At 41.1% G+C, this 27592-nt stretch overlaps 1 protein-coding gene and 1 pseudogene across 2 annotated transcripts in view; one reads left to right on the plus strand and one right to left on the minus strand.

Annotated features, from left to right (window-relative positions):
* Positions 1 to 27592, minus strand: part of letm2 (leucine zipper-EF-hand containing transmembrane protein 2) — a 50438-nt gene that overhangs the window by 9491 nt on the left and 13355 nt on the right. For both annotated transcript variants that reach the window (XM_059966382.1, XM_059966388.1), the window contains 3 exons: positions 16554 to 16986; positions 15090 to 15233; positions 14512 to 14649 (listed from right to left, as the gene is read on the minus strand). In XM_059966382.1, coding sequence (XP_059822365.1) covers positions 14512 to 14649; positions 15090 to 15233; positions 16554 to 16986 — 715 coding nt within the window. The remainder of the gene's footprint in view (positions 1 to 14511; positions 14650 to 15089; positions 15234 to 16553; positions 16987 to 27592) is intronic.
* LOC132392960 (ras-related protein Rab-24-like) lies at positions 11022 to 12855 on the plus strand (annotated as a pseudogene).

Raw genomic sequence — 27592 nt, forward strand, 5'->3', positions numbered from 1 at the left:
CTCTAATCTTAAAACTATGTCCTCTAGCTTTCAATTCCTCAGCTCTGGATAAAAGATTGCTCACCCTTTCAATACCCCTCAGTTTCCTATGCTCTAAAGAGCAAAGGCTCAGCCTGTCTAACCTCTCCCTATACCTCAGTCATGAGTACTGACACAATCCTTATAAACCTTCCTTGCACTCTTCCCAATTTAATCACATCTTTCCTAAAACAGGTGACCAAAACTGAACATAACACTCCTAGTGTGACCCCACCAATGTCTTGTACAATGGCAATGTGCCTTTCTAACTTTTATGTCCGATGCCCTTATTAATGCCAGCATGCCAAAAGTCTTTTTCACAACCCTATCCACCTGTAACTACATTTTAAGGGAACTATGCACCTGTACTCCAAGGTCCTCTGTTCTATAACACCATCCAGTACCTTCCATTCAATGTCAAAGTCCTACCTTGATTTGTCCTTCCAAATGTAACACTTTGCACTTAACTGAATCAAGCTCCATTTGCCATTCCTTGGTCCAACTATCTAATTGACCAAGATCACATTGCAATTCTTGCAACTCCTCCTCACTGTCTACAGCTCCAACTATTTTAGTGCCATCTGCAAACATAGTAACTGTTCTTTGTATATTCCCATCCGTCATTAATATAAATGACAATTAACATGTATGTCTCCTATTTTGTGACACGATGCTTGGTGCAGCATCTATGGGGCAGTGACCAGAATTCTATAACATTTGAGACCATCATCTGTTCTGACTTGCATTCCACTATTCTGGTCATGCAGTTAGCACATTTCACCTGCTGACTGCTGCTCTATAATGTTTAGATATGTCAGAATAAAACTTAAGGATTGATTATTGCCTCAAAATGACAGGAAAGAAAGGATAACAGTGGGGCTACTTTTCCCTCAAGAGGATTTGCAGTGGTACTGTTCAACAGTTAACCTCAAGTTCATTACATCTTATAATTTTTATGAATGACCCAGGAGGAGGAAGATTTTTAGCAATAGGGTGCAGCCAGATTTTTATACTGAATTTATTAAAATGTCTTTTTTTTGGGCTTCCCATTACCATATTCATGAAGTATCATCTTTGACGACATAAAATTTCAACCACTGTTGTTTTATTCATTAACTTACTTTGTCCAAAGTATTTGGAACTTTCTAAATTACCTTTCTGATTCCATCATACCTCTAGCTTGGTATCATCTGCAAATGTGACCACTTTACAATGAGTTTCTGAATCCAGATTTTTTTGGGGTAAACAGAAACAGAATTCCCAGCACTGAACATCAGGGCTACAATTCTCACCACCTGCCCCTTTAGCCACTGTGAATAAACTCCTTCAAAGATTTGGAAGTCTGGTTGATTGCCGAGCTTGGTAAAATGATTGCAGACGTTTTGGCTCCAATTGAGAAGCCATCATCAGTTGAGGGGGTTGTCTCCTCAGAATGCCGGCTAATATACTCCTTTGGGGTCCGAATGGATATTAATTAGACATCATGACCAAAGATTTCTTGTTTACTAATCTTCAAATTGGTTCTTATTTGTCCTAAAGCAGGGTTTATCTTAATTTCTAATGCTTTGACTTAAACACACAGTTGTATGAAATTTGGTCATGGGTTCTTTGAAAGTGAAAATAATGACGTTGCACATTCATATACCAACTAAAACAAATAAATTGATAAGCTTTGTAGTAGTAGTTTATACACTAGAATTAAATATTCAAGAATTTGTTGGGAAAAAAAATTACAAGGAATTTGACAAGAAAAAATTCTGCAGATGCTGGAAATGTGAATCAGATTTAATATCAGACATATGTCATGAAATTTGTTTTGCTGCAGCAAACAGTGCAACAAAAATACTATTAATTACAATAAGAAACATAGGTATAAAAATAAATTAAATAAGTAATGCAAAAAGAAAGCAAAAATAGTGCGGTAATGATCACAGGTGAGGTAGTGATTCATTGTCCATGCAGAAACCTGATGGTGGAGGGGAAGAAGTTATTCCTAAAACATTGAGTGTGTTTCTTCAGGCTCTTGTACCTCCCCCTCTGATAACAGTAGTAAGAAGAGAGCATGTCTTGGGTGACAGAGGTCCTTAATGATAGATACCACCTTTTTGAGGTATCGAATTTTGAAGATGCTTTTGCTGATAAGCAGAGCTTGAAACCCTCTGCAGCTTTTTTCTGATCCTCTTTGGTGGCCTCTCTATACCAGGCGGTGATACAAGTTAGAATGCTCTCCACTGTACACCTGTATAAATTTGCTGGAGTCTTTGCTAGACTTACAGGAGGGACGTGGATCTGCTAGTTGAGTGCAAGGCTGTTTTTGCAGCTACACTCAACTAGCAGATCCACATCCCTCCTGTAAGTCATCTCATCACCATTTGAGATTCTGCCAACAACAGTTGTGCCACTAGCAAATTTATATATGGCTTTTGAGCTGCGCTTAGCCACACAGTCATAAGTGTAGAGAGTAGAGCAACGGACTACGCATAGAGGTTGACTATCAGCAAGGAGGAGATGTTGTTTCCAAACCACATTGACTGCTGTCTCCTAATGAGGAAGTCAAGGGCTTGCAGAGAGAAAAGAGGCACAGGTTTGAAACTTACTGATTAGTTCTGAGGGGTTGATAGTGTTGAACATAATCAATAAATAGCAGCCTGGCATAGGTGTTGCTTTTGTCCAGGTGGTCCAAAGCCGAGTGGAGAGTCAGTAAGATTGTACCTATCCATCGTAGACCTGTTGTGGCAGGAGGTAAAACGCAGTGGGTCTAGGTCCTTGTTTACACAGGAATTAATTCTGGTCATGACCAACCTCTCAAGGCACCCCATCACTGAAGATGTGAATGCAACTGGGTGATTGTCGCTGAGGCAGCTCACCCTGTTCTTCTTGGGCATTGGTTCTCTTCTTCAGTAAATTTACAAACTGCTAGAGGAACTCAGCAAGTCAGGCAGCATCTCTGGAGGGGAATAAACAGATTCAGGCCAAGACCCTTCATCAGCATTGGAATGGAAGGGGGCAGATGCCATCTCTACTGACAGAATATCTAATCACATAATTTATAAAACTATCTTAACTCTCAGTTATCTAGACTATACCTCTTCCCACCCTGTCTCCTGTAAAAATGGTATTCCTTCCCTCAATTCCTCCACCTCTGTCACATTTGTTCTTAGAATGAAACTTGCCATTTTAGAACATCTGAGATGTACTCTTTTTTTCAAAAAAAAAACTGGATTTCTCTTTCACCACCATTGATGCTGCCCTCACCTCCTTAATTTCCTGCACATCTGCCCTCAGCCATCTTCTTACCACCACAACATGGACAGGTTTCCTCTTGTCCTTACCTACCATCCCATGAGCCTCCATATCCAGTACAACCTTCTGTCATGAAGATCCTACCATTAAGCACATCTTTCCTCACCAACCCTCCCCCCCCCCCCACCACCTCCACTTTCCCTAGGAATCGCTGTCTTTGATTTCTTTGTTCACTTATCCCTCCCTACTGATCTCTACCAGTGTGACAGGTGCTACACCACCTCCCTCACCACTACTCAGGACCCTAAAAAGTCCTCTTACTATCTCTCTATCCTCTTACTATCTATCCTTTCAGTTAGTCCTGACGAAGGGTCTCGGCCCGAAACGTCAACAGTGCTGGCTGGCCTGCTGTGTTCCACCAGCATTTTGTGTGTGTTGCTTGAATTTCCAGCATCTGCAGATTTCCTCGTGTTTGCCCTAAAAAGTCCTACTAGGTGAGGAAACACCTCACCTGCAAGTCCTTCAGGGATCATCTATTGTATCTAGTGTGGCCTCCTCTACATTGGTGAATTCTGAGGCAGATTGAGCGACCGATTCATCAAGCACTTTCAATCTATCTGATGCAAAAGACAGGATCTACCATGGCACCCATTTGAATTCAACTTCCCACTCCGATTCTAACATGTTTGTCTATGCCTTCCTCTACTGCCACAATCAGGCCAAACTCAGGTTGGGGAAGCAACACCTCAAATTCCGTCTGGGTAGTTTCCAACCTGATGGGATGAATATTGATTTCTCTAACTTCTGATAACTGTTCCCTCCTCTCTTTTGTCATTCCTATTTATGGCTACCCTCTTACCCCTTCTTTCTCACCTGTCCATCACCTCTCTCTGGTTCTCTTCTTACTTCCCTTTATTCCATGGTCCACTGTCCTCACCTATAAGATTCCTCCTTCTTCAGACCTTTATCTTTTATGCCTATCACCTCTCAACTTCTTCATCATCCCCTCCCCCACCATAGCAAATACAGATATTGTACATAAAATCTGAAAAAACAGCTACAACTTGTTTAGTTTATTATGTTTTGCAAAAGTACTTTAGAAATCCAGTGCTTCAGTGATAAACAACAATCTATCAGACTAATGTTAAATTTATACTGAATCCAATGAGCTTTAAGACAAAATTTTCAACAAGGCAGTGAGGATTAAAAAAAGTTGTGTGTTTTTTCCAAACCAGCATTCAAATTGTTTGGCTTTTTCAAGATCCCTATGAAATATACAATTTCCAAGATTAGAATAAATAAATCCATTTCATCTGCATATTGAAGACATAAAATGTGACAATATAATTGATTTGTGAAGATAGTCACTGGAGCTTCAGAAACATGGATTTGAAGCACAGGTTTGATGAAGTATGGTTAACAGGATAATGTAGGAGTGAGGCCTTCAGAATTATTTATCTTGAAGATTATCTGCGGGAAGGTGAGTTCTGTACAAGCAGGACCAAAGAACCTGAATTGAAACAGGAGTGGTTATCTTAGTAAGGAGGCTTGCTTCCAGTTTTGGGGAGAGTTTAAACAAATTTGGCAACATTATGGGCAAAGAGTTGATATACAGTTGAGGATGGCAGAATGAGGTATAGAAGGAATAAAAAAGGTAAAGTCTAGTTAGCAGAGTAGACAAATGCGTCTTCATGCATATGGGAGGAATGCATCTATTTTATTGCAAGCCCAACGCGAAAGGCAAGTGAACAAAACAGTGTTGAACAGCACAGGGAAATGTAATTTTACAATTGTTGAAGGAAGAGCAGGACCAGTAATACAACATTCTGCAGTGATAGGGGAGAAATTAAAGGGGGAGGGCTGGTTGTAATATTAAGGAGACCATCAGAGCAGTAATGGGGGAGGTTGCCTCGAGGAAACTTCAAATGAGGCGTATGGATGGAGCTTAAAAATTAAAAAGGGCTATCACTGGTTGCAGTTATACTCCTGGCATCCCAATAATCAGGAGAAAGGAGGATACACAGCAAATCACAGAGAGGTATACAGCAATAGGCTTATGGCAATAGGCTTATTTGAATATTTCAAATTCCCAAATTTAACTGAGATCACATTATGTGATTACCTGGGTGTCATTATACACCAGTCATTGAAGATGGGCATGCAGGTACAGCAGGCGGTGAAAAAGGCAAATGGTATGTTGGCATTCAGAGCAAAAGGATTTGAGTACAGGAGCAGAGAGGTTCTACTGCAGTGTACAAGGCCTTGGTGAGACCGCACCTAGAATATTGTGTGCAGTTTTGGTCCCCTAATCTGAGGAAAGACATTCTTGCCATAGAGGGAGTACAGAGAAGGTTCACCAGATTGATTCCTGGGATGGCAGGACTTTCATATGAAGAAAGACTGGATCGACTAGGCTTATACTCACTGGAATTTAGAAGATTGAGGGGGGATCTTATTGAAACGTATAAAATTCTAAAGGGATTGGACAGGCTAGATGCAGGAAGATTGTTTCCGATGTTGGGGAAGCCCAGAATGAGGGGTCACAATTTAAGGATAAAGGGGAAGCCTTTTAGGACCAAGATGAGGAAAAACTTCTTCACACAGAGAGTGGTGAATCTGTGGAATTCTCTGCCACAGGAAACAGTTGAGGCCAGTTCATTGGCTATATTTAAGAGGAAGTTAGCTATGGCCCTTGTGGCTAAAGGGATCAGGGGGTATGGAGAGGAAGCAGGTACAAGGTTCTGAGTTGGATACTGAATGGCGGTGCAGGCTTGAAGGGCCGAATGGCCTACTCTTGCACCTATTTTCTGTTTCTATGTAAGTCTACCTGCTCTGGATCTCTTTATTGCCAACTGCCAATGGGACATCAACCGTCTCGACTTCACCACACCTTGTTCCAATTCCAATCTCACTCCTTCCGAATGCTCTGTGCCCCACCCCTCTACACCAATCTTAACCTTACTATAAAACCCGCTGATAAGGGGGGTTGCTGTTGTAGTCTGGCATACTGACCTCTACCTTGCCGAGGCACAGCGACAACTCGCTGATACCTCCTCTGATTTACTCCTTGATCATGATCCCACTAAGGAGCACCAGGCCATTGTCTCCCACACCATCACTGACCTTATCAGCTCTGGGGATCTCCCATCCACTGCCACCAACCTCATAGTTCCCACACCCTGCACTTCCCATTTCTACCTCCTACCTAAGATCCACAAATCTGCCTGTCCAGGTAGACCCATTGTCTCAGCTTGCTCCTGCCCCACCAAACTCATTTCTGCATACCTCGACACTGTTTTATCCCCACTTGTTCAATCCCTTCCCACCTATGTTCGTGACACTTCTCATGCTCTGAATTTTTTCAATGATTTTAAGTTCCCTGGCCCCCACCACCTTATTTTCACCATGGATGTCGAGTCCCTATATACCTCCATCCCCACCAGGAAGGTGTCAAAGCTCTCTGCTTCTTTTTGGATTCCAGACCTAACCAGTTCCCCTCTACCACCACTCTCTTCCGTCTAGCAGAATTAGTTCTTACTCTTAATAATTTCTCCTTTGGCTCCTCCCACTTTCTCCAAACTAAAGGTGTAGCCATGGGCCATGTGGTATGGTCACAGCTATGCCTGCCTTTTTGTTGGCTTTGTGGAACAGTTTATGTTCCAAGCCTATGCTGGTATCCGTCCCCCACTTCTCCTTCACTACATCGACGACTGCATTGGTGCTGCCTCCTGCACGTATGCTGAGCTTTGCCTCCAACTTTCACCCTGCCCTCAGATTTACCTGGTCCATTTCCCACACCTCCCTCCCCTTTCTTGATCTTTCTGTCTCTATCTCTGGAGACAGCTTATCTACTGATGTTTACTATAAGCCTACGGACTCTCACAACTACCTGGACTATTCCTCTTCCCACCCTGTCTCTTGGAAAAATGTCATCCTCTTCTCACAATTCCTCTGTCTCTGCCGCATCTGCTCTCAGGATGAGGCTTTTCATTCCAGGATGAAGGAGATGTCTTCCTTTTTTAAAGACAGGGGCTTCCCTTCCTCCACCATCAACTCTACTCTCAAACGCATCTCTCCCATTTCACACACATCTGCTCTCACCCCATCCTCCCGCCACCCCACTAGGGATAGGGTTCCCTTTGTCCTCACTTACCACCTCACCAGCCTCAGGGTCCAACATATAATTCCCCGTAACTTCCGCCACCTCCAATGGGATCCCCACCAAGCACATCTTTCCCTCCCCCACCTTTCTGCAAGGATCACTCCCTACATGACTCCCTTGTCCATCCATCCCCCCCATCCTTTCCACCGATCTCCCTCCCAGCAATTATCCTTGTAAGCAGAACAAGTGCTACACCAGCCCTTACACTTCCTCCCTCACCACCATTCAGGGCCCCAGACAGTCCTTCCAGGTGAGGCGACACTTCACCTGTGAGTCGGCTGGTGTGATATACTGCATCCGGTGCTCCCGGTGTGGCCTTCTATATATAGGTGAGACCAGACTCAGACTGTGAGACCATTTTGCTGAACACCTACACTCTGTCCGCCAGAAAAAGAAGGATCTCCCAGCGGCCACACATTTTAATTCCACGTCCCATTCCCATTCTGATAATGTCTATCCATGGCCTCCTCTACTGTCAAGATGAAGCCACATTCAAGTTGGAGGAACAACACCTTATATACCGGCTGGGTAGCCTCCAACCTGATGGCATAAACATTGATTTCTCTAACTTCTGTTAATGCCCCTCCTCCCCTTCTTACCCCATCCCTTATTTATTTATTATTCCCCCCTCTTTTTTCTCTCTCTGTCCCTCTCACAATCACTCCTTGCCTGCTCTTCATCTTCCTCTGATGCTCCCCTTCCCCTCTTCCTAGGCCTCCTGCTCCATGCTCCTCTCCCTTCTCCAGCTCTGTATCCCTTTTGCCAATCAACTTTCCAGCTCTTAGCTTCATCCCTCCCCCTCCTGTCTTCTCCTATCACTCCAGATCTCCCCCTCCACCGCCCACTTTCAAATTTCTTACTATCTCTTCTTTCAGTTAGTCCTGACGAAGGGTCTCGACCCGAAACATCGACTGTGCTTCCTATAGATGCTGCCTGGCCTGCTGTGTTCCACCAGCATTTTGTGTGCGTTGTTCACATTGTGTAAGACTGGATTTTTTTTAAATCCAGGAGAGCTTTTTAATGGATAGTCACATGGATAGTCCTAAATCTTAAGTAATGAAGCTGGGCAAACAGTTGAGATGTTTGTGGAAGAGCATTTTGGAGAATAGTGACCTATAACGCTGCAAGTTTCAAAGTAGTTCAGAAAAAGATGAAGGTATTTGGGAAATTCTGACATGCAAGAGACTTTTAAAAGTGAAATAGTGTGAGGTAAGTTCAGGCAACCCTGGATTTCAAGGGATATTATGGGTTTGCTAAAGAAAAAGCATTTGGCATGCGGTCAAGGGGAGAATGTAAAAACTCCTTCCAGGCAGTGGTGGGAACTGAACCCAGGTCACTAGTACTGTAAAGCATGTACCACTACATTCATTAGATCAAAAGTACTTCCCTACACCTGCCCTGTCTCATTTCCTGAGATTCAGTATCATGCTCTCTTGTTGAGCAAGAGAATAATGCCAAGGGGTTTAAGAATCAAAGAGAGAAGGCAGGAGAATGATGTTGAAAATAAAAATCTAAGTTTAGTTTATAACCAGAAAAAATACCAAATTGAACCAACAAGGATAAACTAGCGGGAATAGACCTATCAGGGTCAGAAATATATAACAGCAAGTCATCAGCATAAAGTGAATTATTTCCCTTAAATGCACAAACTTTATTGAGTGATAGGATACCATTTAAAGTTATTACTGATAACTTTACCTATTTAGGTATAAAAATTACCAAGAAATATAAAGATTTATTTAGACTGAATTTTTTACCTATGCTTCATCAAATTCAACAACTTACTACAAGATGGTCTCCTTTATTTTTATCATTAATTGGTCGGATTAATGCTATTAAAATGATGATCTTACTGAAATTTTTATACTTATTTCAAGCCTTACCAATTTTTATTTCTAAATCTTTTTTTGATAACATTGATTCAAAAATTTCCTCATTTGTGTGGCAAAATAAAAACCCTAGGTTAAGTAAAAGGCAATTACAAAAATCTAAAAAAGATGGTGGTTTAGCTTTACCTAACTTTAGATTTTATTATTGGGCAAATAATATTCGTAACTTAATGTATTGGAAACTAGATTTGGATTCACCATTGTGCCCACAGTGGGTAAATTTGGAATGTAATGAGGTAAAGGAATATTCTCTATTCTCTGTTCTTGGTTCTTGTCTTCCTGCTGATTTAGTTAAATTTAATAAACAAATATCTAATCCTGTTATTAAACATACATTACGAATTTGGTTTCAATTTTGTAAGTTTTTTACTTTGAAAAACTTTGTTCTTGATAGCCCTATCTTACTTAATTTCTTTTTCAAACCCTCTTGGACAGATCAAGCTTTTAACATATGGAAAAGGAAAGGTATAAAATGTTTTCGTGATCTTTTCTTTGAAGATACTTTGATGTCCTTTGACCAACTTTCTAACAAATTTGAATTACCTAAATCTAATTTTTTCAGATATTTACAAATTAGAAATTTCTTACATAAAGTTTTACCATCTTTTCCTAATTCAACTTTAGTGGATTTTGCAGATTTGATTTTTACCTTAAACCCCTGTCAGAAGGGATTAGTAGCTTTTATTTATAATATGATTATGAAGATACAACCAGAAATATCAGTTAGAATTAAACAAGAATGGGAAAAAGAACTTCGATATAATATATCAACAGATAAATGGGAAAAAATTTTACAAATGGTTAATTCCTCTTCTATATGTGCTAAACATGCTTTAATACAATTTAAAATTGTACATAGAGCTCATATGTCTAAAGATAAACTTGCTCGATTCTATTCTCATATTAACCCTCAATGTGACAGATGTCATTCAGAAGTGGCCTCATTGACCCATATGTTTTGGTCATGTCCCACTTTACATAACTATTGGAAGGACATATTTACTACCATTTCCTCAATTTGGAATATTGATTTACAACCTCATTTTATTACTGCAATTTTTGGCAAACCAAATGAAGATGGTAATCAGTTTTCCCCTTCAATCAGTCGAATGATTGCTTTTGTAACATTAATGGCCAGAAGGTCTATATTACAAAACTGGAAAGAAGTAAATCCTCCTACCACGTTCCAGTGGTTTTCTCAAACTATTTCTTATTTGAGCCTGGAAAAAATTAGAAGCACTATTTTTGACTCATCAATTAAATTTGAAGAAACTTGGAGACCGTTCATTCGACATTTTCATATGAATAAATTTGGCCTTTTCCAGACCTTCTTTCTGCTTATTCATGTTCAGGTATGGAGTTCTGGAGTTTTTTGACACTATCATATACTTGTAAACTATTATTATTGCCCATGTTAGTTTAGTTTAGTGTTTTATTTTTCTTAATATATATATTTTTTTCACATATTTTCAAATTTTTTCTTCTTTCAACGGTTATTTTTGTTTTTTTTTCATATATAATTATATGGATTTGATTGATTAAGGTATTTTCTTCTGTTGATGTTTAATAGGATATTGTTATCTTATTATTAATGCGACTTCAAGTCAATTGTATTCATAATTTACTCATTATTATGTTATTTTTTTATATGTATATATGAAACAATAAAAAGATTGAAAAAGAAAGAAAGAAAATAAAAATCAGCCATGATTGTATGGAGGAGCAAACTCAATGGGCTAAATGACCTAATCCAACCAAACTAAAATCATAGTAAAGTTAGCGGCATTGTGTTTGAATACAGGAGGCACTAATAATCAAAATTGTTGACATAGACACAAATGATTATTGATCTTCTATATATTATAAATAAGTAGGTCAGGGATGATACATATATTCCAGGGAACCTGACAATTAGAAGGAACAGAAAAAGATGAACAGATGTGTGCCCATACGCACTAACTATAAATGAGTACCGATCACCATACCCAAAGGCGGTTACTCAGGCTTCAATTCACTAAATTGATTCTTAGGAAGAGGATTAGTCCTGGCACAACTTCTGATCTCGGTTAGCTCTGCCTCGCCTTGTGCGAGGCCCTGCCTCTGTTTGTGTTTCGCTCCGCGGGGAACCGAGGATTGCCCCTCTGCTACTCACTCTGACACATCGACACAGTCCCAGCCCGTGCTGTAGGTAAAGGTGAAGCCATTCCTGTTGACAACAACGTTGTTGTTGTGAATGGTGAAAATAAGGTTCTACTATTGCATCTACACACATTGCAGGCAGCAGAAACCACAGAATGAGTGGACTGAGGGTTGATGTGAAGGTGGTAATGCTGGGAAAGGAGTTTGTAGGAAAGATTAGTCTGGTGGAGAGATACGTTCACAATCGTTTTCTCAATGGCCCATTTCAGAATACAATTGGGGCTGCGTTGTAGCCAAGCTCATCCACATTGGTGAAAAGGCAATCACACTTGGCATCTGGGACACTGAAGGATCAGAACGGTATGAAGCCAAAAGCAGAATCTACTATCGGGGTGCCCGAGCAGCTGTGGTGTGCTTTGATCTGATTGACAGTAGCAGCTATGCAAGTGCTAGATTCTGGGTGAATGAAGTCCAGAACTGCGAGCATTGCAAGATCTACCTCTGTGAAACAAAGGGTGATCTTGTACAAAATTATCACAGTGCCCGGGGAGTTGATTATCGTGATATTCAGGATTACTCAGATGAGATTAAAGCCAAGCTGTTTGAAACCTCTAGTAAGACTAAACAGAATGTTGATGAACTCTTTCAGAAAATAGCAGAAGATTACGTGAATATAACAGCTTTCAAGGTGACAACAGGAGATGAAGCTGTGAATTTGACTGAGAAGAAATCTCCCTAGTTGTTTAGCTGTTGTCATCAATAGCACCAGACTTGCCAATATTTTAAGGAGAAATTCTTGCACAAATTCCATGGACTTAATCTCCTTACTCAAACTGTTGGAATAAGCTTTCAAGAATTTAGAGGCTGGATCAACATAATGTTGTTGTCGAAATGATCCTCGTACTGAAGTGACCTTTTTTGTTGCAATACTTCTTTTGAGTTCATCGTGGAGTCCTATGGATAATCTCTACAAACAGCTAACCATAAGGCATTTAGAAAGCTCTGAGATTTTCTGCATAATGTACATTTTTTGCCTTATTTTGTGATAATTTAGTTATTTTTGTGTTATCTAATGAAAACAGTGGCAGATTTCAGGAATATTCAGCACAACAAGCAGGTGCACTCCGCCTGTCTTATTGCTTCACTAGGTTCTAGGACCTGTGTTTCCATATCTGGATTTTTAAACAGTGCATTAACTTTTTTTTTGTTTTGGAGATTATTTTCAGCTAGTACTGAAACAGAATTGGCTATGTGAGTATTGGATCTTGATGCTGGCAAGGTCAAGTAGGAGCTGAGTAGGATGAGTTTGCACTGAGTGTTTTCTTTTTGGTTTTACTGTTCTTCATTTTGCTATGCCGTTTCTGAACACGTTCCAACACAAAGAGCATCCCAGATGCTCTAGAGTTTTGCCCCTCTGATCGAAGGGAATTCTAAATTGCTGCTCAAAGGTGTAACACTGACAAAAGCCCAAACAATCTCTGATGTACCTATGCTGCCTATTTGTCGTGAATGCAGAGGAAGAGGAGAGGCTGGGAGCTGTTGTGGAACCTGCAGAATATGAGATACCTGCAAAATAGGAAATGCCATGCTTAGACGACGATGGTTGCACTAGGATTTAACGCAAGACCAAATCTCAGAACACCTTTCTGGGTGCCCTTTACTACGTTTGACTATATGAATTCTGTCGTGTATGAACTCTACCATTTACAGGTAGTAGCCTTTGTGCCACAGCCAACATGTTAAGCATTGCAAGTTTCCCTGAATTATGATTATCTTAGTTTTTGTCATCATTGCAGGCAGCATCATCCCATTATTCCCAATACAACTGGCCGTTAACTCTGGGAAACTCTAATATTGGCCTTGGTAAGAGGTTAGGTGTTAAATGCTAATAATCTCTTGTAATGCAGGGTACATTTGGGTAGACAGAAAATGCTGTTTATGCCATCTGTTCAAATTTAAGGGGACAATTGAACTCAAGCAATGGTTGGCTATTTTACTGAAACCTGTGAAGCCTTTTAGTACAATTAGTTTTTAAATCATTTTTCTCCCTTTCTGCCCTATTGTTCTGCTGTTAGGAGGAGCATTTTCCAATTGCTTCTGCCTTAGTGACCTAAGGAAGCAATATTTGCAGTTACCTCTAATTTGATGAAGTTTCCTGATTTGGTCACTATCTGAACACTTGCTGTGCCCAAATTTCAAAATGAAAGTACTAAAACTTGTACTAATACCCAAGGTAAGCTCAATGTGGTCTACTTTTTAATAATGAAAAATATCAGCTAAACAAATAATTGAAAATATTTCATTACCCAAGATCATGTCCTCTGAATTTAAAACCAAATTTAGAGATATGTGAAGGTATTTGGAGTTTTAAGTGAAAACAAATGACAGTTCAAATAACTTATTTCTTGGGAGTTTATGAAAGCTCTATTTGTTTAACTGAGATTGAAACTCCCAATGGAATCTTTTGTCATCGTAGCTGGGATCTTCTCCCTGTTTTGTTGAATGGCCTTGTTCAAGTTAGAATATTATTATGATTAAAGTTGTACACATAAACACTTAAAAAAAAAGGAAGAGGATTAGTCCTAAGAGGGGAAGTTGAATAAGACTGACTTGCACTAACCAGAGTTAGAAATTGCAAGAGATTATTTCACTGAAACGTACAAGACTCTTGCACACTTTTCGAACTCAACGATCTGGATGCCATGATGTTGGTTTCAAGGGCTGGTTAAGTTAAGAGGGTACAGCCACATTATAAGGGATTATCTTATTAGAACTAAAATGAGGAGAAATTTTTCCAAATAGATGGCTGTACATTAAGGAATTTTTTTTACATCAGAGGGCTGTGAATGCTCTGTTATTGAATATACTTGCTGACATCCATAATTTTGGACACAAAGAGAATCACAGATTATGGGTCTCAGCCAGAAACAAAGCACAAAATCATCCATGACCTTATTGAATGAAAGTACCAACTTCAGGAGACTTCTAAGTTCTCACACACTGACTTGTGATAGTTAGATACCTAACATTGCAGAATCTGTGTGAATGGTTGAAGCAAACCTTCTGCACGTAGGAAGAAAACTGTTCAGTAGCTGCTCCACTTTTTGTTTTATTTCTTTTGGCCATTTCTATGATGGTTTCCTGGAGAAATTTTGCAATTTCAAGTTTTGCTGCCATGGTCTTCTTCTGCTTTTTTTCCTAGAAAATAAACAAATGTACAAAGCACATCAGGCAAAATTCTTACATATCACTGTCACCTAAAAGTTGGTGCCAGCAGAAGCCACTATTTAAGTAGCTTTTTCCAGTTTTAACTGGATTATGCCAAGTAGTTATTGATTCTACCTCACCACTGTAGGACAATTGAGTAGGAGTATGGTTAATGGTATGCTACTTTATGTTAGTTCTTCCATTCTGCTCTATAAATTGACAGCTCAGAGTGAAAAAAAATGCTAGTTTCAATATTATTCCAAAGTTTCATTTTCTTTGATTGGCACTTCATCCCTTACTCTGGTTTCTAGACACCTACATATTTCTGCTCAACATAATTTCCACACATTGACATCTTTTACCTTATGCAAAAGTAGTGGTTAAATATTCCATCATATTACAAGTTTTATGTAGAACAAATTGTCACCAACCTGACTCAATTTTGTCTCAAATGTAGACGGCAACATTTCAGGAAACAACTTTAAGAAGACAGGCAGCAAAAACTCCATAAATGGCACAACCAGGAAGATTATGAAAGGAACTAGACGGAAGAGGTCAACAGAGGTACGCAGAAGCTGAAACAGTTTAATACAGAACAAAATTTATGAGCTGCATACCAACAAAAGTTTACTTACAGATTCTAGTGCATAAAGAACACACTGATATGATAAAACATTGACCATTTTGGATGTTGTCCAGCTGCATCAAAAGCTAGTTGTGGCACATCAGGCCCACGGCTGCTGGAAGGTTGGGGATGCGGGTTTAAGAGCGGCTGGATACTTGAGGCTATAGTCAGAAAGGAATCGATATTAAGAATCCTTCTAGTAAAGAGTTTTCCAAGAGAACTACAACCTTGTCGTGGTTTGAAGGCTTGCGTACCTCAATGACCCAGAGAGTTTTGCTGGCTGGAGTCAGGGCTTTATGCTCTGGCTCTTGGTAGGGTAACTCATGCCAAACAGGTCAAATGGTACACCTGTCCTCGGGGGTTCAGCTCAGGGCTAACAACCCTGACCGGTAAAACAAAATTGTTACAGAAACAGCAATAAAGCAGCGTAAGTAAGTAGAAAGGAGTGGGGGCTGATTGCCCAGCATTTGGGATGGAGTAGAGGGAACATTGACCACAATGGGGAGAGGGTTTTTTAAAATCAAGGACGCTATCGTATTTTTGCAAGAGGAAATCAGGGGCAAGACCATGACAAACACCAGAATGGGACAGAGATCTGGAAATCAGTGAGGCAAGTGAAGGTAGTTTTAATGAGGGCTGTGGACAAGTAAATATATTAACTAATCTGTATGTTCAGTATTGTGATTTAATGACCATCTTCTTCAACAGTACAAAAAGAATGACATAATCACACACACTCTGACTTGAAATTTTTGTCAAGATTAAAAGGTTTTGCTGGGTCAGGTTTCATCATTGCAAGATTATTTGACTCAGTGTTGGTTGCAAATGTAATTTACTCAGGATTAAATTTTTATTTTGTAGCATTATACTGCAGACCTAAAGTATAAAACCCTACTTTTAAATGACTAACCATAATGATTTATTCAAACAACAATTTTTTTAATTGGAAGTCAGTAATAATCTAAAAAAAATCAGATTATGGAAACTAAAGATTATCAATCCCTGGTATAACATTTGAAGAGATTTCACAAATAGTATAAAAGGTGGGAAATAGAACAGGATGCACTACTGGCAGCTTATGTATACAGAGTATGTACCTGCAGTATGTGAACAACCACAAAACACAGATCGGGAATTGCTGCTTCATAGCAGGAGGGGAAAAACATGGAGAATTAAAACAAAGTATTGCTCCACCTCCTTAACATTTCAAATAAAATTCAATTACAACTCAATTACTTTTAAGAAATGGCTCGTAGATGAGATTACATACCCTTCGCCTCTCTCTACGGCTGATCTGGAATCCATACAGTAATCTTGACAGTATCCTTGTCGCTATCTTTATGTCAATCCAAAGTAATCTGAATCCATTGTAGTAATGTTTCAGGTCATTTATGACTTTGTGTTTCCAGGATTTTTTCACCACATCCTTTTCAGTTGTTTGCGAAAGTGAACCTGGTCTTTCAAAACTTGGTTTGTTAATATGCTTATGGGATGATCTTTTACATTCTTCAAGCCATTGACCCGACAGGTGGAAGTTGCAGATAGGTACGACAGAGGTACATCTGTGAGGTAGATTGCAGTGGAGGAGATGAGTCCTCCCAAGTTCTTGAACTCTGGGATATAATCTATTTGAATGTAAAGCACGGACACGCAGGACCACCATAGACGGGTACAAAGTGCAGTGCATTAGACAGTGTCGTCCTCTGTTTCAAAACAAAAGTGTTTTTTACTTGAAAGTACAACAATAATACAAAAAGACAGTCAATTAATTTGAGAGCTAGAGGATTTTTGATTACTTTTCTTGCAAAAGGGTAGCACAATAAGTGAATGCATTGTGACAATCATATTCAGCAATTTTGCTCAGAAAAGACTGTGAACTCAGTGATTGATAATTCTTTGTTTCAATTGACCAACTTCAACAAAAATTATTCAGAATTTTTAACAGAAATTCACTTTGTTTACATGCATTGCACTTTCTCTGTAGTTGTTACACATTATTCTGCATTCTGTTATTGTTTTACTTGTTCTACCTCAATGCACTGTATAATGATTTGACCTGCCTGAATAATATAGAAGACAAGCTTTTCACTATATCTCTGTAGATTTTACAATAATAAACTACATCCAATGAAATAAGGATACAAACAACACACAATTTTAGGAAATAAATTTGTCCAACTTTCTTTTTGAAACCAATTCTTCATAACAATAATTATTCTGTTCCTGTAAATGTACCTTTACTTCTCCAATAAACAAGTATTGTACTAATTCAAGAGACTTTTAATGTCTTTCAGTTTATTAACTTGTATAAATAACATGCTGTAACATTGTTTCCTCAACTTTGTAAACAATATATTAGTAGAATTTCAGGCTTTTCCAATTGGGCCAATTTATTAAATTTTAAATAAACAAACAATATTAAATGAAAAAAAGGGATGAACAATTCCTGACTTCACCTTTCTACAAGGAATATTGAAATACAGAAGATGCCCCTCCCAATGCACTACATGCAACTGGTTTAAAATATATCACGATTAATCAATTGAAACAGGGTGAACAAAAAAGGGGTGTCTGAATTATTCCTATCAGCTTCAACTGGTAGAATTTCAGTCATAGATTTATATCATTTAATGTTGTCTGAAGATAAACTGGGGCACATTATATAGTCTACTAATAGAATTTAAGACAGAATTTCCCACAATGGTTGTGTTTGTTATTACAGATTACATACAATATTTTCAAAATTTATCAGACCAATCTTCAGCTTCTTTATTGATGACTCTCCTTCTAACACAAGGTCAAGTTTAGAGCAACAGCTTGACAAGTTCAGTGTTCAGATCCATTCATAATCCTACCCACAATACAGTATTCAAACCTACTTATGTCAAGATTCAGAGTACATTCTGCTTATGTTAACAATAAGAAAATGAAATCTATGCCCTAAAAGAGCAGACAATGATTCCCTTTAACAAGAGAAATTGTAATCATCTTCCTTTTAGTTATGAACAGTACCATATCACCACCATGCCCAAAATCAGATCTGGACAGAAACTGGCCTGTCTCCCAATACTTGAAAGATTCTTCATCATTAAGGTCATTCAAGCTTGGAATATAATAAATACATATGGTGGCATGCAAAAGCTTGGGCACCCCTGGTCAAAATTTCTGCTACTGGGAATGGTTAAGTGACTAGAAGATGAATTGATCTCCAAAAGTCATAAAGTTAAGGATAAAACATTCTTTTCAACATTTTAAGCAAGATTAGTGTATTATTTTTGTTCTACTGTGCAGTGACACCTACACAAATATGACCTTCATGGAAGAGTCATCAGAAGAAAACCTTTCCTGCATCCTCACCACAAAATTCAGTGTCTGAAGTTTGCAAAGGAACATCTAAACAAGCCTGATGCATTTTGGAAGCAAGTCCTATGGACTGATGAAGCAAAAATAGAACTTTTTGGTTGCAATGAGCAAAGGTATGTGCAGAATTTCATGAAAAGAACACCTCTCCAACTGTTAAGCATGGGGGTGGATCGATCATGCTTTGGGGTAGTGTTGCAGTCAGTGGCAGGGGGAACATTTCACTGGTAGAGGGAAGAATGAATTCAATTAAATACCAGCAAATTCTGGAAGTAGACATCACACATCTGTAAAAAGCTGAAGATAAAAAGAGTAAAAACACAAAATGCCGGCAGAACTCAGCAGGCCAGGCAGCATCTATGGGAGGAGGTAGTGACGACGTTTCGGGCCGAAACCCTTCATCAGAAGTGAAGTAACATGGGATGGTCAAGGGGGGATAAGAAGTGGGGGGAGGGATGAAGTAGAGAGCTAGGAAGTGATAGGTTGGAGGGAAATGGGCTGGGGGAAGGTGGAGAATTATGGGAAATAAAAGAGAAAGAAAGGTAGGGCTGTGGGGAGACAGACAACCAGACTGAAATAATAGCTAGGGATGGGAGTAAGGGGGAGGCAGGGGTATCAACCGTGGTCTGTGAATTGGATGTTCATGCCGGCAGGTAGGAGGCTACCCAGATGGGAGATAAGGTATTGCTCCATCGACCTGCGCGCGGCCTCATCTTGACGGTAGAGGCGGCAAAGGACAGACATGTCGGAGTGGGAGTGGTCTGTGGAATTGAAGTGTGTAGCCACAGGGAGATCCCGCCACTGCTGGAGGACTGAGCGCTGGTGTTTGGCGAAACAGTCGCCCAGTCTGAGGCCGGTCTCCCCAATGTATAAATGGCCACATCGGGAGCACCGGATACAGTATATCACCCCAGTTGACTCTTCCATGAAAGTCATATTTGTGCAGGTGTCGCTGCACAGTAGAACAGTGCACCACCACTCCAGAGTCTGCTAAATCTTCCTGAAGGTCTTTTGCAGTCAAACGGGGGTTCTGATTTGCCTTTCTAGCAATCCTATGAGCAGTTCTCTCAGAAAGTTTTCTTGGTCTTCCAGACCTCAACTTGACCTCCACCGCTCCTGTTAGCTGCCATTTCTTGATTACATTACGAACTGAGGAAACAGCTACCTGAAAACTCTTTACTATCTTCTTATATCCTCCTCCTGCTTTGTGGGCATCATCTATTTTAATTTTCAGAGTGCTAGGCAGCTGCTTAGAGGAGCCCATGGCTGCTGATTGTTGTAGTCAGGGTATTTATAAAGCTTTGAAATTTGAATCACCTGGCCTTTCCTAATGATGACTGTGAACAAGCCATAGCCCTAGCAAGCTAATTAAGGTCTGAGACCTTGGTAAAAGTTTTCTGACAGCTCAACCCAAACTTCTGCATGGTGCTCCTTTCCCTTTTCCCCCACTCTAAAATTGTACAAAACAAAAATAATACACTAATCTTGCTTAAAATGTTGAAAAGAATGTTTCATCTTTAACTTTATGACTTTTGGAGATCAATTCATCTTCTAGTCACTTAACTATTCACAGTAACAGAAATTTTGACCAGGGGTACCCAAACTTTTGCATGCCACTGTACAGGTGGTACTTACAAATGGACAAGTAGTACAACACATTAAGGTCACTGCAATGAACTTGATAATGAATTGCTCCATCACTGCTAAATAAAAGACCCCCTTCAAGTTGCTTCATTGTAACACCCACCACCCAGAAAGAAGTCAAGTCAAGTCACTTTTTATTATCATTTCAACCATAACTACTGGTACAGTACACAGTAAAAACGAGACAATGTTTTTCAGGACCATGGTGCTACATGAAGAACAAAAACTACACTGAACTATGTAAAAACAACACACAAAAAAAACTACACTAGACTACAGACCTGCCCAGGACTGCATAAAGTACACAAAACAATAAACAATTACAATAAATTACAATAAGTAATAAATAAGATGATAGGCACATTAGAGGGCAGTAAGTCGGTGTCAGTCCAGATTCTGGATATTGATGAGTCTGATGGCTTGGGGGAAGAAACTGGTCATGTCTGGTCATGAGAGCCTAAATGCTTCGGTGCCTTTTCCCAGATGGCAGGCAGGAGAAAAGTTTGTATGAGGGGTGTGTGGGGTCCTTCATAATGGTGCTTGCTTTGCAGATGCAGTATGTAGTGTAAATGTCTGTAATGGCGGGAAGCGCAAACCATATGAATATAATCACCTCCAAGATAAACCCCATCCTGAACTGGATGTATAATCACCAACATTTTCCTACCCAATAGGATTACAGAAACAGATACATCACCGGCTTCTCAGGAAAAGAAGTCAGGGTACAATCATCCAATCTTGTAGATAAGAAATATGCAACACTTGAATCATTGGATTCAGCTGATTGTTGTAGCAGGACCATTTGTACCTATTGCTTTCAAGTATTTAAGTGAGTGATCCATTCCTCTGTAACGCTTGTAAAGAGGGTTTCTTCTTTTTGTTAACTAGCAGGAATGCTAATTTACTGATAACGAGAATGGTATTCCTTTGTAAACCAAATGGGGATTAATGTTCTTTCTTCTGAGTCTGTAAGCTTTTGTTGACGGGCTTTTGGGCAGATCGGCGCGAGGGGGTCGAGAAAGAGGACGCAATGCTCTAAGCTGGGCGAGGATCGGACCCCAAAGGGGGGGTCCGAGGCCGGGAGATTCTCCGAGGAGGGGGGGGGATGAAGCTAGATGTGCTTGGTTGACCACTCGGAGGGTCCTGAGCTGTTTGGAGAGTCGAGGAGTTCGGAGGGTCCTGAGCTGTGAGTCGAGGAGTTCGGAGGGGATCGAATGGTGGCCAGAAGACTTCAGTAATTGAGCTCCAACGGTTGTGCACGAAGTGGTTTGGACTTTGATAAGTTTGGCGCCTTTTCTTTAATTTTCTCTTCATATATACTGTATCGTTATTAATCACTTAGTTATAGTAACCTTTATAAATTGTACTCATTTAATCGCTTATGGTGTACTGTCTGTTTTTGGGCGAGGCGGGGACATCACACAGCATCCACACCAGCTGATTACCCAGTTTGGCGGGGCCGAAGGCTGCTCCCCCTAGACGAGAACGAGCTGAGCGAGCCTGAGGCGACCCAGGGGGTTACATTGTGGGGTGCTCGTCCGGGGTTGATTTCTGTGGAAGCTGTGTGATCACCCTCTTTAAATTGTGTCTGCGGCGAAGAGCTGGTGTGCCTTTGTGGGTGTGTGATTGCTGGTTATCGCTGCGTGTGTGTTGGGTGGGGTGGCTGCTGTTGGTAGCCTGGAGGTCGTTGTTCGAGTTCCAACTAGTGCTGACGAAATGGTGGTGGGACCATGGGTTGTCCGTGCTGTTTGGAGAGTGAGGAGTGACAGGTTGGGATGTTTCAGCAGTGGTGGGCTCCGCCCGGTTATTGGAATAATGTCCAGCCCTAAAGGAGCGGAGGCGTGGGCGGACCGGACCCCTCAGTTGTTGGGTGAGTGGCAGTGCTTGGCTGAGGGAAAGCGACAGGGTCGGGTTGAAAGTTTGAGTAGGCGGGCTGGTGACTTTGTTAGAACTGTCGGGCGCAATTACCTCGAAGTGACCGCTGCCAGTTCTGGGAAAGTGTGGGAAAATGCGTGTGGTTCGACTGGAAGTCAAATGCCGCAGCTGGGGGGCTTATCATATCCGTGGCAGGAGATTGGTGGGAAGTTTTTAGGGTATCTCTTTTTACCTAGGGGGGCAGATAAATTGCTTGTGGTGCCAAGGGGATCTGTCAAGGGGACCAGTTGTTCCGTTGATTCGAGAGGTGTCGGGAAACTTAGAGGAGGCCCAGTGGGGGAACGGCTTGGGGTCTCTGGGGGAGCACATTCCCAGCAATGTACCAAGGAACTCCCGAAAGGAACAGACCCTATTCCTGAAGGCTTAGAGGGGCCATGCGCACAGGTGTTGTTACGGATGGATGGAAGTCAAGTTAAAGCCATCCTCGGCACCGGGGCGCCGGTTAAGTTGCTGTACAGTTTGTTTCATAACCGTTATTGGAAGCATTTACCCTTGACGACATTGAGGACACTGGAGATTTGGGGTACCAGTGCCGGTGATTATCCAGACGACGGTTGTTGGTCAGTGAAAATGGAGTTCTTGGAGGCAAATGTGGAGGAGACTGAGGTTCAGGAATCATTAATGCTGATGTGTCTGGACACTGTTGAGACGGGCAGCGTTTCTGTTCTAGAGAGAACCAATATCCTGCTGGTGCGCTTGGGAGCCTGCCCGGAGGAGGCGGGTGAGCGTTGTTTGGAGGCATTGGCGACGCACCCAGAGTTTCGAGCTGCTTGTGTGGACGTGTGTAGCAGCATTGGGCCGATACCGAATTCAAACAAGAGCCAGTGGTGGTACGGCCTGGGGGAAGTATCTGAGGGTGAGACCCTCTTAGTGGACGCTGCGAAATACCACGAGGGAGGGGAGTTGACCGCTGAAGACACCTCGGAGAGAGAGAGGTTGCAGCGACTGGCCCCTGAAGCCATGGAAGACGTAGTGTGTGTGGATTGTATTGCGTTGAAGAGACGCACTGTCAGTGACCAGAATACGTCCCTGAGGGCCAGAGAGGCGATAGCCTGTCTGAGTGGTGCGAAATGGTTTAAGGTGCTGGATCTGGGGAGTGGATGTTGCCAGATCCCGTTGATTGGGGCCGACAAGGAGAAGACGGCCGTTATAAATTCCCTAGGAGTCTTCGGGTCCGAAAAGATGCCACAGGGCATATCTGGAGCCCTTGCAACCTTCCTGCGGGGCAGGTGGAAGACCATAGGGGATGTGGAGGCGTTTGGAGTTTTGGTGTATGTGGATGATCTATTGGTATTTGGATTTGCCTCAGGAGAATATGAAGTGAGGTCGTTGCAGGAGCAGCTGAGAACTACCGAGTTAAAGTGTTTTCGGGACACGTGCCAGGGCTGGCGAAGGTCGCAGCTCGTGAGAGACTGTCTCTACGGAATCAAGTTTGAAATGAAGACGGAGAGACTGGAGAAAGTGATCTGGAACCATTCGGAAGACTTACAAGTTGGAGAGAATGAAGAAAGTTGTCTGACTGAGGGTAATAGCAAACTGAGAACCCGGAGAGGGGAGTTTGCGGAGGTGAAGAAATTACAGACAAATCTCAGAAGAGAGAAGCGGAGGCTTGAAGGGAACCTGAAGGTGACCATCGACAGTTCAAATGAAGTGCAAAACCTGAAAGTTTATCTGGAAGAAGTCATGAGGAAGAAAAAGCTGGAGAGAAGTGCAGTGAATACTGAACAGGAGGCTGAAGAGACTGCAGGAGCAGTGCAGGCCACGTGTTTCGATTTGGAGAAGATCAAACAGCAGCTACCGATCACAGGAATGAGGAAGAATACAGATTCGATGGATGATGTGCTGGATGTGTGGTACATGCTGCCTTTTGCTGACTTTCCCTCGATTGAGGAAGAGACCTTTGGCCCTTCTCCCATTGAGTCAGGTGTAGCGGGAAGGGTTAGCTGTGTGCAGTGTGGGGCATGAGTGAGAGGTTGAGAGAGGAGTTGGTAGTGGGCCCAAGGTATCCCCAGTTGTGTCCAAGCCTGAAGGGTTTAGGTGAGGGGGTACGGAGGTCTCAGAAGGGTTAGGGAACTCCCAGATAGTTGGCCTAAGTAGCGCCTGAAAAACAGGGCGTGAGGGTTACTGTGTGGGGAGGAGATGTCACTGTTTGTGCTTGGGTTACGGTGTGTTGGCAGGAAAGGTGGCGAGTTATTTAGTAGTCATGAGGACATGACTTTTATTTGGTGGAGGGAGAGTGTAAAGAGGGTTTCTTCTTTTTGTTAACTAGCAGGAATGCTAATTTACTGATAACGAGAATGGTATTCCTTGGTAAACCAAATGGGGATTAATGTTCTTTCTTCTGAGTCTGTAAGCTTTTGTTGACGGGCTTTTGGGCAGATTGGCGCGAGAGGGTCGAGAGAGAGGACACAATGCTCTAAGCTGGGCGAGGATCGGACCCCAAAGGGGGGTCCGAGGCCGGGAGATTCTCCGAGGACGGGGGGGGGGGGGGGGGGGAATGAAGCTAGATGTGTTTGGTTGACCACTCGGAGGGTCCTGAGCTGTTTGGAGAGTCGAGGAGTTCAGAGGGTCCTGAGCTGCGAGTCGAGGAGTTCGGAGGGGAGCGAATGGTGGCCAGAAGACTTCAGAAATTGAGCTCCAACGGCTGTGCATGAAGTGGTTTGGACTTTGATAAGTTTGGCGCCTTTTCTTTAATTTTCTCTTCATATATACTGTATCGTTATTAATCACTTAGTTATAGTAACCTTTATAAATTGTACTCATTTAATCGCATATGGTGTACTGTCTGTTTTTGGGCGAGGCGGGGACATCACACAGCATCCACACCAGCTGATTACCCAGTTTGGCGGGGCCGAAGGCTGCTCCCCCTAGACGAGAACGAGCTGAGCGAGCCTGAGGCGACCCAAGGGGTTACACACTAAAGCAAGGTTTCTCAACCAGGGTTTGCAAAAGATCGTGACTTAAAAAAATAAACATTATTTTTTGAACTTCTTGTAATGCGTGATGCTAGCACTGCTAGTGACCGAGCAGCCACATTAGCCATCTCATTAGAGGTCTCTCAGCCCAGTATGGCTGTGCACAGTAGGGCCGTGTTTAATTGGCTGAGTCCATTCTCAGTTTTTGACACGAGATAGGAAAGGCCATTGATAATTAGTGAGCACTGTATTGCACTGAGGGGAGGATGGTAGGCTGATGAGGAACGTGAAGTGCGTTTTTCAGGCATTGAATAGACCTGTCCAAATTGGGCTGTGACTTCTGCCTCTCCCTCCCAAGTTTCTCCTCACCTTCCCATTGCGAGCCGCCAACTGACTTATGGGAGCGAACTATAGTGGAAAATTGGAGTGAAATTTTCATTCTAAAGAAGGAATTTTTACACACTGTGACTCAGCTGCTGGCCTGCTGCCTTGTTGCTTTTGTAAATGTTGCAAAAGGTGGATTGTGTAGGCTATTTTTAGTGGTTTTCTTATTTAGATTCTGATAAGAATAATGATAAAGCATTACAATCTTCTGAATAATTTCGCTGCACTAGTGCAGCAATGGACAAAACAGAAGTCCGTATTTACAATGAAAGCTACTTATCAATGAGTTTTGCATGTACTGATGATCCAAGTTGTCCTATTCCATTGTGCTTAGTGTTACATACCTCGCAGGTATTTTGTGACTGTCTTATGAGCATGATGTACTTGAATATCTTATGACATGATATAATTGAATATCTTGTGAGCATGATGCAATGGTCTGGTGATGTAATTATCCTGCCAGTGAGGTCATGTGATTACATGTTATCAACAGGTATATAACAGGAAGCCCCTGTTGTTACGCAGTTGATTCGTTGTTTAATTTGTCAGTTACTCCATTATGCTGTGTATTTGTCTCATGATGTAGTTTCATTTTAAAGTGGAGTTTTACTTTCTATTGTAAGGTACAGAATCATTGTGCCAGCAGTTTCACCAATCGCTACCTGTTTTAAAATCTAAGTATTGGAAAGTGAAGACTTTACTGAAGTATGGGAACCCAAAAGATCGAGTAAAGTTGGTATCATTCAGTGGTTTTATGAAGGATCGACCTTATTGAATCTTTGTTCAAAAATAGTGGCCTGCATTTGAGATAACCTCTGCAAGAACAGGAAGGTTTGGTGCAGTGTCTATCCTCCAGAATAAAAAGGTCAGTTTCTTTAAACCGTTTTATTTCCTTCATCGTGAATCCTTCGGACAAGGCATATTTTGGCTGGGATCAGCAGTAACGTCATGTCGTTGAGGAATTCTTTACTTCAGGAAAGTCTCTCCTAATTGACTGCATAAATCACTTGGACTTTCGAATTTACCCCTTTAAAACTGTTTTCACATTTACCACTTTAAAACTTGTTCAAATTTACCACTTTAAGAACTGTTCCAGAGTTGCTGTTTAGCAGTTAACTTCTGGTTAAATTAGTTGTTTGAATACTTTTCACTGTTGTTGAGCAGAGTTTAATAAAGGTTTATGTTTGTTTATAAAACTTGACTCAATTATATATTCATTGTTGCTGGACACGTGACACTAGTCTGTGGCAAACAATTTAGCAAGACAGCAATGGCTCCCACAAAAATGATAAGACACAACTACAAACCATAGCCATATGACACATTAAAAATGCTGATTGTTTTAAAACAGCTATTGGAATCTGAAAACAGAGTAAAGCTTTTGTTTGTAAAGTCACAGTCAGTAAAAAGACTCAGGAAACAAGTTATTTAGTAGCAGAACTTATTTCCCAGAAAAGGAAAAGACACACAGTTGGTGAGAACCTAATACAGTAATGCCACGTGTAAAATTTACAGTGGGTAAAATGTTAGGACAAGAAATTGAAAAGGTTTCACTCTCAAGCAGTATGACAAATCAAAATATTGATGACATGTCACATGATACTGAAGAGGTTTTGTGTAATAAACTGAAAAACTACAGCTTCTCTATCCAGGGTGATGAGCTTTAATTAAAATCAATTTACAACCTTTGTTTAAATTAAATCTACCAAGCCTACCTTCAGAAAATTAAACCCTATTTTGGCTTAAGTCAGATAATTAACAGAAATTTATTAAGCTTGCCTTATGAGTTTTTAAAATTTACAAAAAGAAAGATTAATTTCAAGAAAGGTAAGCTGAGCTTAACTACCTATTTTTTCATGAACAGTTGGCTAAAAATTCATTTTCTACTCAAAAGAGTTTTGACACAAAATGCTGGTGGAACGCAGCAGGCCTGGCAACATTTATAAGAAGAAGCACTGTCGACGTTTCAGTTCGAGACCCTTCATCAGGACTAATGAAAAGAAAAGATAGTAAGAGATTTTAAAGTAGGAGGGGGAGGGGGAAATCCGAAATGATAGGAGAAGACTGGAGG

The sequence above is a fragment of the Hypanus sabinus genome, chromosome 1 (assembly GCF_030144855.1).
Source record: "Hypanus sabinus isolate sHypSab1 chromosome 1, sHypSab1.hap1, whole genome shotgun sequence".
Taxonomy (NCBI): Eukaryota; Metazoa; Chordata; class Chondrichthyes; order Myliobatiformes; family Dasyatidae; genus Hypanus; species Hypanus sabinus.